The sequence below is a fragment of the Molothrus aeneus genome, chromosome Z (genome assembly GCF_037042795.1).
Source record: "Molothrus aeneus isolate 106 chromosome Z, BPBGC_Maene_1.0, whole genome shotgun sequence".
NCBI lineage: Eukaryota > Metazoa > Chordata > Aves > Passeriformes > Icteridae > Molothrus > Molothrus aeneus.
In genome coordinates this window covers 100892-116563 of record NC_089680.1, presented here as the reverse complement: position 1 = coordinate 116563, position 15672 = coordinate 100892, and the positions used below count along the sequence as shown (strand labels likewise).

The window sequence follows — 15672 nt, the reverse complement described above, 5'->3', positions numbered from 1 at the left end:
TGTTTCTCTCCTTGCCCACCCTGAGCTGTGTGTGTTTCTTTGTTTGCCCACCCTGAGCTGTGTGTTGGGCTGTGTGTGTTTCTCTCCTTGCCCATCCTGAGCTGAGTGTGTTTCTCTCCTTGCCCACCCTGAGCTGTGTGTGTTTCTTTGTTTGCCCACCCTGAGCCGTGTGTTGGGCTGTGTGTGTTTCTCTCCTTGCCCATCCTGAGCTGAGTGTGTTTCTCTCCTTGCCCACCCTGAGCTGAGTGTGTTTCTTTGTTTGCCCACCCTGAGCTGTGTGTGTTTCTCTCCTTGCCCACCCTGAGCCGTGTGTTGGGCTGTGTGTGTTTCTTTCCTTGCCCACTCTGAGCCGTGTGTTGCAGGTGGACACACAGCTGCGCCGGCTGGTTCAGGTTTTGGTGTTTGAAGGGCAGATTGGAGGTGTTCTTTGTCAGGGTGGCTCAAGGAGGCAGTGAGCTCTCTGGGCCATCTCAGTGCTGCAGCCAGCAGCTGCTGTGGCATGCTCCTGCCTCAGAGCCCTGTGTGCTGTGTGGCTGCTGCTCCCTGACAGGCCTTCCAGTGCAGTTAATTGGCTGCAGCAGCTCCTGTTCTGCCGGGGGTCCCTGCTGTGCCCAGGCAGCATTTTCAGCTTGCTTAGAGCATTCTGAGGACAATCTCCGTGGTTTAGTGCTGGCAATTAAATCATCACTGATAGGGTGCAGGGCCTGAGATGGGGCAGGGTTTGTTCTTCCAGCACAGAGCAAGCGATGCAGGACAAGATCCCTGACTGGGGATGTCTGCTCTGCCATGTGGAGTGCCGTCAGAGTGTTCTTGTCTCCACTGGAAGTACATGACCTGTAATGTTATCTGCGTGTTTGTTTTCTGCAGCTTGCAGAAAATTTGTCACTGCATAGTTGGCGACACTTCCTGTACTTCAGTTGGTTATTTTAGTTGGTTATTTTGGTGAAGAAGGGTGATGGTATTTTGTGCTGTGGGTTCCGTTACCCCGTTTTCCGTGACTCTTCCTCGGGACTGTTATCACAGAATCCCTGGGGTTGGAAAAGCCCTCCCAGCCATCGAGTCCAGCCTGTCACCCGATCCCCACCTTGTCACCCAGCCCAGAGCTCTCAGTGCCACATCCAGGCCCTCCTTGGACACCTCCAGGGATGGGCACTCCAACATCTCCCTGGGCAGTTCCAGTTCCTGACCTCCTTTTCCTTGGGGAAATTCCTGCTGATGTCCAAAAACTCCTCCTGCACTGACAGTGCCTCTCAAAATTTTGGCTTCAGCAGGTACCTTTAGGACTTATATATGCACGTATTTGTGTGCATGTATCTGCCTGGAATGGCAATAGATACGTGCATGGAAATACATGATAAATGTTAAAGAAACATTCACTGGTGGCAGGTTAATAATCCCAGACTGATCCTGAGGAATTTTACCAGGGTCTTATCTTTCATGCAGATGGCCATCTTCTCATATGTTATATTTTGCTCACAGTTTCATCTGTGTTCATTCACAGCTTTTTCAGCCCAATTTATTTTCACGCATGGCTTCCAGAATACTTCCAGAAACCGCAGAAACTGTGATAAATTTACTTTTGCATAAAGAGGCAATTTTCTTAGCAAGCTTGTACCTGACCACAAATACCCTAACCGTACATTTCCCACTCAGAATAAAAAATAAACAGAAAAAACCCAAACAAAGTCAAAGCCATTTTGACAAAATAAAAGGGACAGCACAAGAGAGCGTAAAGAAAGGGTTGTATGAGCTTGAAGATGTAAAAGTAGATGTTCCCTTGCACTGCCCTTTCTCACCATGCTGGCTTGACACATTTCATTTATTTTAATACGTTTTAGATTCAGGCTTAGCCAGCTGTGTTGAGCAGCCAGGGCATGGAATACACAGTGCCCCTGTGCCTTCCTGGGGAAGCCAGGATAAACAGGATGTGGGGAGGGAATGCAGGTGGTGATCATTGCTAAGAAGTGCAGTGCTTGAAACGTTGCTATCAGTTTGTGGTCAGCGAGGAGGAAAGACCCCAGAAGGCAGGAAAATGACAGAAACTGAGCACACACCCCCAGCCCAAAAGTCCCAGGGCAGGTCTGTGTCCTGCCCAAGTGGTTTGGACACGGAGGGGCTCTTGGATGGAGCTGGCATGGCCATGCACCTGCAGGTTTTATCAGCTTCCCTGAGATCTGTGTGCTCTCAGAAGGAGTTACACCTGGGCACACGGAGCTGTTTAATCTGTAACCAGGTGCCAAAGGTGGTGGGAGGGTACCCAGCCTCATTTACCTTGGAGCAGGTGTTGTGCTCAGCACCTCTGGGCTGGGGGTGGCGGGTGGAGGAAGGGCACTGCCTGGGATTGTGCTCCCCGTGGGATTAATGCCCTTGAGGAGAGCAGGAGCAGCCGCATCCCCAGGGATATGCCACTGCAGTCGTGGTGCTCAGGACTCGCAGTGGGCAGCTCTGCCGTGGTGTCCGTGGAAATGCACCCAGGAGAGGCTGGGCCACTTCCTTGGCAGGGAGTGGAGCCCTTCTGCTCCTGGCTTTCCCCTCTTCTGCAGGGGAGTGCTGCCAGCTGCCCCAGGCAGCTGTGGGTCGCCAGCCAGCCCGCAGTGGTGGCGCTCCACCTTGCAGAGGGGGCCAGGAGCTGGGGGCACCTTTGCCTGGGGAGAGAGGGAGTGTGAGAAGGCTCGGAGCTGCCCTGGGGTCCGGGCTGTGTGCGTTGCCCTGCTGCGCCAGCCACACCCGCCGCGGTACGGGCTGCTGCTCTGGGAGAGCAACGGGAGAGAACCCAGCTTAAAAATGAAGGAGGAAAGAAATCAGGAGAGATTTTCTGTTCTCGTAAACTTTTATTCTCTGCTAGAGATAGCAAAGACACCTTTGATTCTTATGAATGAACTTTATTAATTTCCAGTGGAGGCATCTTGTGCAATAGTGAACTTTGTGTTTAGCCCAAGGGAGCAAAGTCAAGGGAAGCAGCCCGCAATCCAACATAAAATCTACTTTGTTTTCAAGATGTTTATGATGCTGCTTCAGAGGCTGTGCTCCCTGCTGAATCTGTTCTAACAATTACTAGGAGTTACGAGGAAAGCATTTTTTAAATCTCATGAGTAACTAATTTTCCAAGCAGTGGCATGTTTGGATATGAACTGTATGTACATCTTTGTCAGGGTCCCTGGATGGGGTTTTTGCTGTCTGCGAGACCATTTATGGTTGGTTAAAAGGTACACTCTCATAGATGTGGCTGCAAGACTGCGGGCGGGGAAGTCTTACCATCACTACTACTTCTCTGCTTGGAAACCTCTGAGAATTACTTACTTAGTGGTGCTATAAAAATCCTGCTTGCAGCATCCAGGCTGCTCCATGCAAGGCACGCAGCTAGAATTTGTGTGTGCTGGTATTTATAGCAGCACGGGCTTTGTGTGATGGAGCCCAGTTGCTGCGAAGTCCCAGTGCCAGAGTTTGTGGATTGAAGTTCATGGTGGTTCAGCGTGAGCTTATCTTAACTAAAATAGCATCAGCATTTCACTCCAGTAGCATTTTTCATTCCCCCTTCCCAGCAGAAGGTTGGTTTTGGGGCGGTGAATTTGTCCGTGGAGTGTTAATTAATTAATCTGTGGGCTTTGAGGTGTGCTGGGCTCCCTCCTGGATGCGCTCCCTGCTTTGTCTGTGCTGGCCTGGAGATGACCCCTGCTTGTCCTGAGCTGAGAAAAGGATTAAGGAGGCTGATGGCAGTGAAAGTCAGCACAGAGCACCTGGGGAGAGACACTGGCCTGCAAACAGTGATCCCTGCTGCTTACACCCAGACCGTGGGAGTGCTTAAGCTCTTAATCCCAGGGAAAGCTGGGGTGAGCTTGGGCCTTAGGTGTGGGTTCCTGTGTGCCTTTGAGCAATTGGTGCTGGCTGCGTGGGCTGGGTGATCTCATTGATCCCCTGGGTCTGGCTGTGCCCCTGATCCCTGGGTCTGACTGTGCCCCTGATCCCTGGGTCTGACTCTGCCCCCTGATCCCTGGGTCTGGCTGTGCCCCTGATCCCTGGGTCTGACTGTGCCCCTGATCCCTGGGTCTGGCTGTGCCCCCTGATCCCTGGGTCTGGCTGTGCCCCTGATCCCTGGGTCTGACTGTGCCCCTGATCCCTGGGTCTGGCTGTGCCCCCTGATCCCCTGGGTCTGGCTGTGCCCCTGATCCCCTGGGTCTGGCTGTGCCCCTGATCCCTGGGTCTGGCTGTGCCCCTGATCCCCTGGGTCTGACTGTGCCCCTGGTCTTTTGAGTCTGGCTGTGCCCCTGATCCCTGGGTCTGGCTGTGCCCCTGATCTTTTGGGGCTGGCTGTGCCCCCTGATGCCCTGGGTCTGGCTGTGCCCCTGATCTTTTGGGGCTGCCTGTGCCCCTGATCTTTTGGGGCTGGCTTGAAGGGTGCTGGGCGTGTGATACTGCAGCTCCATTCTGGGAGATACTGCAGTGCAATCGCAAATCCACATCCAAATCCAAATCCAAAACAAGCTCATGGTCATGGACAAAGATACTGCAAGTGTTAGAAGGACTCGGGGGTTTTATCTCACTGCTCTGGACTAAACTTGTTCTGTTCCAGTTGGAGCAAGGACTGAATTTCTGTGTGAAGGCTGATGTCATTCTGATTCCTGATTTAGGCCTAGGCAGAAATTAAAGCCTCTTTGAATAGGGTAAGATGCAATTGTCATGTAAATCAACAGCTGAAAGTACTTAGTGTCACTTACAAATCCATCCTGTAACTCCAGAGACACTGAACAGCTAGATTCCCTACGGACAGGAAAGAGTGTGAATAAACTGAATAAAGAAGGGTCTCTGTTCTGCTTGGAGCTAAGCTCGGGGCTCCTGGGCGTTATTGGGGGCCCAGGTGTTTTAAGGACACAGGTTCCACTCTACAGGGAAGTGGGAAAAGCCACGTTCTGGTGTCACGGTAATAGCAGAGATTATAAATTTGGTAGTTGCGGTTTTTACAGGACTTGAGGCTCTCTGGAGGGGAGGATGTAGGTTTTGGTCGTGAGGCGTTTCCCTGGGGTTACAGTGAGATGTCAGTGTAGCCAGTGTGACTCCACTGAGGGGACCCTGGCCTTCCCCAGGCTGCAAACTCCAGTGGCCTCGCTGACCAGAGACTAAACTTCTTCTTCCCTTCCTCTTCTTCTTCCTCCAAACACTGTACGTATTTTGGCACCGTTTGTGTTTCTGTGGTGTCTAGAGTGAAAGTCAGCATGTTACAAATGCTTGCCAGCTGTGCTGGGCCTTGGGGCCTGAGCCACCGGCAGTGCCAGCAGTTTGTGTGGGAAAGGGCTGCTTTTGGGGGGATTGAACTGCTTTTAGAGGTATTAAACTGCTGATGGCAGCAAGCCAGGGGTGTCGAGGGAAAGGGAAGAGGGCTGAGAGGAGTTTATGTGGAGCTTGCATTTCTGCTCGCAGAGAATTCATATTTCTTGTGAAGTATGCAGAAGTGGAACTAATCCTTTGCAACACAGGGAAAACCTCAGAGCACCCAGAGCATGATTCTGTGGGTTCTTCTCTTGTGTCAGTTTCTCTCTGTTTACATGGTTGTGTTCTTCGTGGAACTGTTGGGTTATTCAGATCAGGGTTTGGAAAAAAAAAATACCACTAAAGTGGCTAAAGTGGGACTGTTACACCCCACCAAAAAAACCCCCAAAACAATTAGAAATCAAAAAACCAGCAGCAATGTTAAAAACTTGAAGAATGAACTGTCATCTGAAATGTATTTGTATTTAGTATTGGAAGAATACTGAAAACTAGCAATTAGACTGGGAAAGAAAAAAAGAAAAGAGTGGTTTGCAGATGACTCCTGACTAGTTGTAGAAAAGCTCTACTGTCCTAGTAGTGAAGGGTTAAATTGAAATCAGTATTTAGTGTCAAATCTGTTACATGAAAGGTTGGCAGACATGAAAATAAATACAGAGATAAACAGATTTATTTTAGGGTAAATACTTGAAATTTTCTGCAAGAGGGAAAAACAGTGAAGTTTTTGGGTTTGTGTTGTTGTTTTTTCTTAGTTTCTAGCTCTTCAAGTATTTTATTGCTGTGGACCATAGTGTAGAATCAGTACAGGAAAGCAGGTGGACTGCTTTAGTCAATGCAGTCAAAACAGCTGATATTAAATATGACCTAAACAGGAAAGAGAAAAGTAATGTAAAAATAGTAATTAGGATTTTTTTCCTCTAAGGAGTATTGTTTAGAAACCATTCAGGTATGATGAATTAAACTTCAACTGGACTTTTTTTAGAAATTTTTGTTAATGGGTATGGGTTCTACAGATACCTGTGAAGAGTCTGTTCTCACATAAGCAGAGGTGAAAATATTTGTATTCTAGTATGAATTGATGCCTTTACTGTCAATGGAAAAGTACTGATTTTTATTTCTAGTCAGTTGAGGAGTTCAACACGGATGATCTTTGTGGGTCCCCTCCACAAGGATCATCTGATTCTCTGACCTTTCTGAGGGCAGGAGGAATTTGGAGTGTAATTACAAGGCATAAGGCAAACCTTAGAAAGCTTTTTCTTTTTTTTTTTTTTTTTTTTTTTTTTAGCTTGGCATTTAGAATCTGAAGGTTGAGAAACGTTTCAAATTAGTATTTAAATAACGATAAATTTAAACCCTGTCCACTCTCCATCTCCCAAATGGAGAAGAGGGGGAAATTTTTGCAGTTGAGCTCTTCTAATTTGCTACCAGTGAGGCTTTTTGGTAGCAGACAAATGGGTTAGATCCATCCCTAAGTGAAAATGAAGTATTTGGGTTGGACTGTGATCTTAATAGAAGCATTAGGGCAATTCAGTAACTCGGGCATCAGGCTGTATTACTGAAAAAAGCAGCAAATGGGGCAATCGAGATAAAAATCTGAGGTGCAGCTACTGCCTGTGACTGTGGGGACCAGCCCGGGTGACAGCTGAACAATTGCAAAAGCAGCTGTTCTTTCACTCTGAACCCCTTTGCAGCAGCACCTCTGTGCTGCCCTCCAGCTCCAGGGAGGACAGTCCAATCTGGCAAGGTCTGGGCAATGTGGGTGGAGAGGAATGCCCCCAGACGGTGAGGAGGACCCCGGGAGGGGCAGACACCCCCCGCCCTGTGGAGCGCAGGGTGCAGAGTTGCTGGGGCAGGGACTGACGATTGCTGCTCACCTCTCGTTTCCAGGGCATGGCCTTCACCCTCCACGAGCGGCAGATGCTGGGGCTGCAGGGGCTCCTGCCGCCCAAAATAGAGACACAGGACATCCAAGCCTTACGCTTCCACAAGAATTTGGCAAAAATGACCGACCCCTTGGAGAAGTAAGCGCCGCTCCGGCCTTGTCCCCGTGGTGCGAGTGAGCGGGAATATGGGGGCTGGAAATAAATTGGAAATGGGAAAATACTGTCTGGGGGTAACCAAAGTTTCCAGTGCCTCCGCTGGGTTTTTCACTTCTTGGATGTTGCTTTCACTTTGGCACAGAAAACTGCTTTCCTCCATCCCGTAGTCAAATGAGGTTGGGAAGCTTTTTTATCTTTTTCTTTTCCTTTTTCTTATTTTTTTTTTTTAATATTCCATGTTCATAAAACAGCAAAAGAGAGCGTGTGAAAATCAGTAACAAAGCTGCAAACCTGCCTGCAACCCGTCACGTGTGTTTCTGTGATGTGTAAGATGGAGTGGCAGGTCGTTAGAGCACAGCAGGTGGCATCCAGCCCAGTCTGTAAAAATGTGTGAAAATGAAGGTAAACTGAGCGTTTGAGATGCCAAAACCAGTGTTTAACATAGACAGTAGTTCCTGCTAAAAGGGAACTAGAGAGTAGAGAAAGAGGGAGACAGTAGTTCCTGCTAAAAGGGAAAGAGAGTAGAATTTTTAAGTCTCATTCATAATGTGTATTTTTTCATATCTTTTATTACTTAACACACTGGTTTGGTGAGCTGCAAAGGATTTCGCAGTGTTTTATTTTTTGGATGCCATGTTTTTAGCATCCCATTACTGTTTTCACATAATCTTTGTGTATCTCTGCCTGTGAAAATACGCAGTCTCCCACAGGCAGGAGGAGAGCTGGAATGGCTTTTGGGCCACATCAAAGCTCTTTTGTTCTCATCAGAGCTGAAGGATGGCTCTTAAATCCACAGCCTGTCACTTGCTGGTCCAAAGCAGTCCTGTCATCTGTATTGGCCGAGTGCCCAGCTGCTGTAGCCTGAGGCAGATTGCTAATTCATTATCTTTATGTCGTTGGGTCAGCAGGACAGGGTCTGGGTTGATATACAGCAGATTGGTGGGTAACTTTGCAGAAATTCAGATTTAATTTATGCCCCCACGCACATCCTTCAGAATGAGCCTTCTGGTAGGGCTCAGTTTGCTGCGCGCGTGTGTTGGTGCTGGGATTCACAGGACACATCTTCTGGATGGGAAATTATTTCACTGTAATTTTGCTTACAAGGGTGCTGAGACTCCCTGCGGTAAATCCCTGGGCTGTCTTTAGTCACATTTGTCATTATTCCCTTGCCAGCACGCACAGTGTGTCCATCCAGCATTTCCATCTCACTGCTGCTCCCTCCCCAGCTTCCCTTTGGTGCTCCCAGCCTGACTGGGAGGGAGAGGGCGCTTTCCCGAGGGAGCAGCAGGAGTGGGACACAGCCAGGGGTGTTTTTCCTTGTGCTGCTCAATTACAGGTACATCTACATCATGGGCATCCAGGAGAGAAATGAGAAGCTGTTCTACAGGGTGCTGCAGGACGACATTGAGCGGCTGATGCCCATTGTGTACACCCCCACCGTGGGCCTGGCCTGCTCCCAGTACGGACACATCTTCAGGAGACCAAAGTAAGGGCACACGCTCTGCTCTTGTCCTTTCCTCTGCCTTCTCACCCGAGATTTGCAAATGGTTTGTGTCGTTTTCATCCGGGTGCAGCTTGTGCCATGTCAGGGCAGTAGAAGTCTCTGAAGATATATCTCAGGACACAGGGTATATTGAGGAACAAAACGTTTGGAAGCAGAGATGGAAATGGGTCTCGCAGATACCCCAAGCGCAGGGCTTCAGCCCCATTTCCAGCTCTTCCTGGATGCCACACAGATCTGTAATTCCGGGGGGGGATTTCCTCAGCAATCAGGGTCCCTTCCGTGGCTCTGAGGATCTGTGTCAGGACAGGGCCTCTGGAAGGGAGTGTAGATTGAAAGGGGTTTATGGACATCACCCTCAGCCCTGCTGCTGAGGGCTTCTGCAGGGGTTCCTCAGGCCCATCACTGTGTCACCCTGCACAAAAGGGGTGTTCAGGGGTTCCTCAGGCCCATCACTGTGTCACCCTGCACAGGAGGGTGGTTCAGGGGTTCCTCAGGCCCATCACTGTGTCACCCTGCACACGAGGGCTGCTTCAGGGGTTCCTCAGGCCCATCACTGTGTCACCCTGCACAAAAGGGGTGTTCAGGGTTCCTCAGGCCCATCACTGTGTCACCCTGCACACGAGGGCTGCTTCAGGGGTTCCTCAGGCCCATCACTGTGTCACCCTGCACACGAGGGCTGCTTCAGGGGTTCCTCAGGCCCATCACTGTGTCACCCTGCACAAAAGGGGTGTTCAGGGGTTCCTCAGGCCCATCACTGTGTCACCCTGCACACGAGGGCTGCTTCAGGGGTTCCTCAGGCCCATCACTGTGTCACCCTGCACAAAAGGGGTGTTCAGGGGTTCCTCAGGCCCATCACTGTGTCACCCTGCACACGAGGGCTGCTTCAGGGGTTCCTCAGGCCCATCACTGTGTCACCCTGCACAAAAGGGGTGTTCAGGGGTTCCTCAGGCCCATCACTGTGTCACCCTGCACAGGAGGGTGGTTCAGGGGTTCCTCAGGCCCATCACTGTGTCACCCTGCACAGGAGGGTGGTTCAGGGGTTCCTCAGGCCCATCACTGTGTCACCCTGCACAAAAAGGGTGTTCAGGGGTTCCTCAGGCCCATCACTGTGTCACCCTGCACAAAAGGGGTGTTCAGGGGTTCCTCAGGCCCATCACTGTGTCACCCTGCACACGAGGGTGCTTCAGGGGTTCCTCAGGCCCATCACTGTGTCACCCTGCACAAAAGGGGTGTTCAGGGGTTCCTCAGGCCCATCACTGTGTCACCCTGCACACGAGGGTGCTTCAGGGGTTCCTCAGGCCCATCACTGTGTCACCCTGCATACGAGGGCTGGTTCAGGGGTTCCTCAGGCCCATCACTGTGTCACCCTGCACAGGAGGGTGGTTCAGGGGTTCCTCAGGCCCATCACTGTGTCACCCTGCACAGGAGGGTGGTTCAGGGGTTCCTCAGGCCCATCACTGTGTCACCCTGCACAAAAGGGGTGTTCAGGGGTTCCTCAGGCCCATCACTGTGTCACCCTGCACAGGAGTGTTCAGGGGTTCCTCAGGCCCATCACTGTGTCACCCTGCACAAAAGGGGTGTTCAGGGGTTCCTCAGGCCCATCACTGTGTCACCCTGCACAGGAGGGTGGTTCAGGGGTTCCTCAGGCCCATCACTGTGTCACCCTGCACAAAAAGGGTGTTCAGGGGTTCCTCAGGCCCATCACTGTGTCACCCTGCACAAAAGGGGTGTTCAGGGGTTCCTCAGGCCCATCACTGTGTCACCCTGCACACGAGGGTGCTTCAGGGGTTCCTCAGGCCCATCACTGTGTCACCCTGCACAAAAGGGGTGTTCAGGGGTTCCTCAGGCCCATCACTGTGTCACCCTGCACAGGAGGGTGGTTCAGGGGTTCCTCAGGCCCATCACTGTGTCACCCTGCACAGGAGGGTGGTTCAGGGGTTCCTCAGGCCCATCACTGTGTCACCCTGCACAAAAGGGGTGTTCAGGGGTTCCTCAGGCCCATCACTGTGTCACCCTGCACAAAAAGGGTGGTTCAGGGGTTCCTCAGGCCCATCACTGTGTCACCCTGCATACGAGGGCTGCTTCAGGTGGTTCCTCAGGTCTGGGACAGGAACAGATATTGTCCTTTGAGCAATTTATGTCAGCAGCTGTAAGACTTTGAATGTTAAATTGTCCTGTTTGGCATTTAGTTTTATAAAAGCAAGGTCATATTTCTAATTGTCACCCACAAAATTTTTCTGGTTTTTGGTTTGTTTTTTTTTTTTCTTTCAGGGGATTATTTATTTCCATCTCAGACAGAGGCCACATTAGGTCCATTGTGAACAACTGGCCAGAGAATGACGTTAAGGTATGGTCATGGTGTGATTTAATTTCTAGTCGTTGTTCCATCCCAGCTGAGTCTTTTGAGATTTACTAGTATTTGATGGAAACATAAATATTAAGTAATGCATTCTTGGCTCATTAGTGATGCTGGCAGAATGCAGCTCATTAAGGTAATGCACATCTTGAAGATCAGTGTTTCACCCTAAATGTGAGGTTTATGGGTTGAGGAAAATATTCCTCGTGATCTGTTCTTTGTTTGACTGTACAAACATACCTCAATTTTCACCTGGGGAAAAAAACATAGCTGCTATTGAGCTAATCGTTATAAATTTCAGTGATCATGTATGATTTGACCTGTTGTTTTTTTGGTGTTTTTTTTTTTTTTTTTTCCCATCAGGCTGTTGTCGTCACTGATGGAGAAAGAATATTGGGTCTTGGAGACCTGGGGGTGTATGGGATGGGAATTCCAGTGGGAAAGCTGTGTTTGTACACAGCCTGTGCAGGGATACACCCAGATAAATGCCTGCCTGTGTGCATCGACGTTGGGACTGATAACACAGTGAGTTACCACTATAAAAATGTTTTTGTTTTTTTTTTTTTTAAAACATTCCATACTATAACTGGGGAATGTGGGCAAGCTGTGGTCAAAAGGAATACCCCCAAAAAGTGAGGAGAACCCCATGAGAGGCAAACACAGCCCAACCCTGCCTGGAGAAAAGGGTGCAGTGGAAGAGTTCCTAGAAAAGGGAGTTATAGGATTCTAGGGTTTTTCTCTTTTTTTTTTTTTTTTGAGCACTGTTATTTAAGATAAAGCCGAATATTTTATGCAAAAGGTAAAAGGTTTGGAGTTCACTGTACACTGATTTAAAAGTGCCCATTGATTTGCCCATGAAAGGGTGCATCTGGAAGTAATTGGAATGCTGGAACACTGCAAAATAGGCAGTCAGTTTTGACCTGACTTTTAAGAAGCTGGGAATGGGAATTAGATTTATTAAAGCAGTTTATTGTTCGCAGTATTGATTTGTTCAGTTTTAAAAGCAGCCATCGCCAGCGCCGAGTGCCAGGTGAAATTGCAGAGCACTGACGCAGGCTGGGGCTGTGTGCCTGCAGCACCTGGGGTGTGAGCTGCGCTGGCTGTGCCCTGGGGAAGGGGCTCACCCTGCTCTCTCCCTGGCTGGTTCCCTGCAGACCCTGCTGAAGGATCCCTTCTACATGGGGCTGTACCAGAAGAGGGATCGCTCGCAGGTCTACGATGACCTGATCGACGAGTTCATGGAAGCCATCACAGACAGGTAGGGCACAGAGCAGCCCTCACAGCTGTCCCTGATCAGACACCCAGGGCGTGAGGAGAGCGCCAGGGGCTGGGGCAGGCTGTGTGTCTGTCCCCCCTGTCTGTCCCTCCTCGGTGGCCCGGAGCACGCTGCCTGTGGTTATCTATCTGTGCGAGGCGCAGAACGCTGCTGAGCTCTGCCTGAGGGCAGCCTGCTGCACAGATAAGGGGTGGATGGGCTACAGGCTCTGCTGCTCTCCCCTGCCTCTGTGCAGTGCTGGGGTGTTTGCCATCCCCTCTAGGTATGGCCAGAACACGCTCATCCAGTTTGAGGACTTTGGAAACCACAATGCTTTCCGGTTCCTGAGGAAGTACAGAGAGAAGTACTGCACCTTCAATGACGACATCCAAGGTATACCCTTTGTTTGTGTTCCTGAATATCCCTGCAGGAACTCTTCCCAAAGCCACAGCCTGCCATGTAGACGTGTTCAGCTGCCCTCAGATTTGCTCTGCTCTCACAGGGACAGCCTCAGTGGCCTTGGCAGGACTGCTGGCAGCCCAGAAAGCCACTGGGAAACCACTCACAGACCAGAAAGTGCTGTTCCTTGGAGCAGGAGAGGTGAGTCCTCTTAAAAGCCCAGAGCAGCAAGAGATACTTAAAATGTGTATTTTCTCATTGTGGAGATTTGCCTTCTCTGAACCCCATTGCAGAGCTTTTCATATAAGGCCAGCTGAAATGCATTAGCAGGAAGGATTCTGCCTAAACAGGACTGTGTGAAAGGTGTTTAACATTTGCAGGGATTCACATTCTTCATTTCCCTGCACAGCCTTGAAGAAAGCACCAGGCACTTGTGTGTGTTTGAAGGGAAACTCACCATGAAATCATGGTGTAGTGAGACCATCTTGTTGATTTTTATAGCACCGGAGGGAAGTGCCGGGAGTTCTTCTCAGCAAGGTGATTGATTCAGTTTGCAGTAGGCACCAGTCACTGGTGCTGCAGTGCCAGGAGCAGCCCTGTGCTCCTTGGTGCATCAGCACAATTGCTCCTGTGGTGCTGACAAAATGACTTCATTATCGGAGAAGCTCTCCATCTGGGGAAAGGCCTGGTGGCAGTAATTGGCCTGCTCTGCCTCATTTCTCCTGCAGGGAGGGGACAGGGCCCAGCACAGCCTGCTGCTGCCCTCTGCCAGCCCTGCCTGGGGCCGGGGCCGGGCTGGAGCACGGGGCACGCAGCCCAGGTCGGTTTGGTGGCAGCAGGGCTGGGCTGGCACAGCTCACAGCCCCGGGGAGAGCTGCCCCTGCTGTGCCAGGGGGCTGCCCCTCACAGGGGGACACTTGCTGTGTGTCAGAGCAGGCTCCCTGAGCGCTTCTGTGGGGTCTGATGGCAGACCTCTGCTGTGCCCTGTCGCAAACCCGAGTGCTTTCACCCGCCAGGCTGCCCTGGGAATCGCCAACCTCATTGTCATGGCCATGATGGAAAGCGGTGTTTCCCACGAGGAGGCCTCCAGGAGAGTGTGGATGTTTGACAAGCATGGCCTGCTGGTCCAGGTAGGGCTGCAGCACGCCTGGGAGTCCCCCAGCACAGGTGAGCCCTGCCCTGCCCTCCCCTTCCTCACAGGAGGAACCACTGCTTTGCCTGCAGGGCCGGGAGCAGAAGGTGGATCCCCACCAGGAGCCCTTTGCCCACAAGGCTCCAGAGGACATACCAAAGACATTTGTAGAGGCAGTGAATGTACTTCGGCCTTCAGCTATCATCGGTGAGTGAGCTTATTTTTCTGTAATTTGGCTTTTTACTGCCCTTCATTTGTTATCAGGGTTCTGGGCACCTTGGTGACAGCCATCTGCATTTCTGCTGATGTGAAAAAAAACATGGAAATGTGAGGTCAATTTTCTACTTGAAGATACACTGGGCTGTGGTGCTCCTTCAGAGCCTTGTGTCCTTAGTGACAGAGAGCAGCCACAACCATCGTGTTTCCTACAGGAGTTCCCTAACTGGAGCTGTGTGGGTGTTTTCTGACCCTCTGCAGTCCCCCCCTGTGGTCAGACTCTGCCAGCAGCACAGCTGGAAGCAGCAGTTCCATGCTGCAGATCACCAGCACGTCTGGGGTCACTGACATCTGTAGGTACTTATCACAGCTGTGGCTATCTGCAGAGAGCAGATAGGATTACAGGTATTTCCTGCTGTGACTGCAGTTTCCTTGGCACGTGATTTATTTGGAAAGGGAGAGGGTTTTTTGGCTGAGTACCCTGGAGCTTGTAGGCAGGGCACAAATACATCATAGCTGTGTGTTTGTACCTCTGGGTTTGGGTGTGGTCAGGAGCACCGGTGTCAGGTGTGCATTGCACAGCTAACACCCAGCAGGGATGAATCATCCACAAAGCACCTGGAATTCCCTCTTGCTTATCCAGGACCATGTTCCCTGTACTCATCAATACCAAAAAACTGTGTGAAATAGGCTTCTGGAGCACACTCAGGAGATGTTGCTGGGGAAATTGTGAGTGCCAGCCAGCCAGGAGCAGTGCCTGGCTCCATCTCCAGCTGCCAGAGGAGCCGTGCCCTGGGGGAGGCTGGAGGGCTGCCCTGAGCTCAGGGTGGGCTGCCTGTCCCTGCCTGGGGCAGCCAGCCTTGACTGTGGCTTTGTGTGTTCCCCTCTCCCCCAGGAGTGGCTGGGGCAGGCCGTCTCTTCACCCAGGACGTGCTCAAAGCCATGGCTTCCATCAACGAGCAGCCCATCATATTTGCCCTGAGCAACCCCACGGCCAAGGCCGAGTGCACAGCAGAGGAGGCCTACACGCTGACAGAGGTGGGTGAGCCGGGCTGGGGACTGCCCTGCTGGGGCTGCTGGAGCTGCTGGGGCTGCTGGGGCTGCTCTGCCCTGCTGGGGCTGCCCTGCTGGGGCTGCTGGGGCTGCTCTGCCCTGCTGGGGCTGCTCTGCCCTGCTGGGGCTGCCCTGCTGGGGCTGCTGGGGCTGCTCTGCCCTGCTGGGGCTGCCCTGCTGGGGCTGCTGGAGCTGCTGGGGCTGCCCTGCTGGGGCTGCTCTGCCCTGCTGGGGCTGCTCTGCCCTGCTGGAGCTGCTGGGGCTGCTGGGGCTGCTCTGCCCTGCTGGGGCTGCTCTGCCCTGCTGGGGCTGCTCTGCCCTGCTGGGGCTGCTCTGCCCTGCTGGGGCTGCCCTGCCCTACTGGGGCTGCTCTGCCCTACTGGGGCTGCTCTGCCCTGCTGGGGCTGCTCTGCCCTGCTGGGGCTGCTCTGCCCTGCTGGGGCTGCCCTACTGGGG

At 51.6% G+C, this 15672-nt stretch overlaps 1 protein-coding gene across 1 annotated transcript in view; it reads left to right on the top strand.

The window, feature by feature from the left end:
• ME2 (malic enzyme 2) overlaps window positions 1–15672 on the top strand; it is a 39821-nt gene that overhangs the window by 9710 nt on the left and 14439 nt on the right. Inside the window, exons 3-12 of the mRNA XM_066569302.1 lie at window positions 7150–7283; window positions 8638–8787; window positions 11077–11152; window positions 11525–11686; window positions 12316–12419; window positions 12700–12809; window positions 12919–13016; window positions 13832–13945; window positions 14040–14154; window positions 15059–15201. Coding sequence (XP_066425399.1) covers window positions 7150–7283; window positions 8638–8787; window positions 11077–11152; window positions 11525–11686; window positions 12316–12419; window positions 12700–12809; window positions 12919–13016; window positions 13832–13945; window positions 14040–14154; window positions 15059–15201 — 1206 coding nt within the window. The remainder of the gene's footprint in view (window positions 1–7149; window positions 7284–8637; window positions 8788–11076; window positions 11153–11524; window positions 11687–12315; window positions 12420–12699; window positions 12810–12918; window positions 13017–13831; window positions 13946–14039; window positions 14155–15058; window positions 15202–15672) is intronic.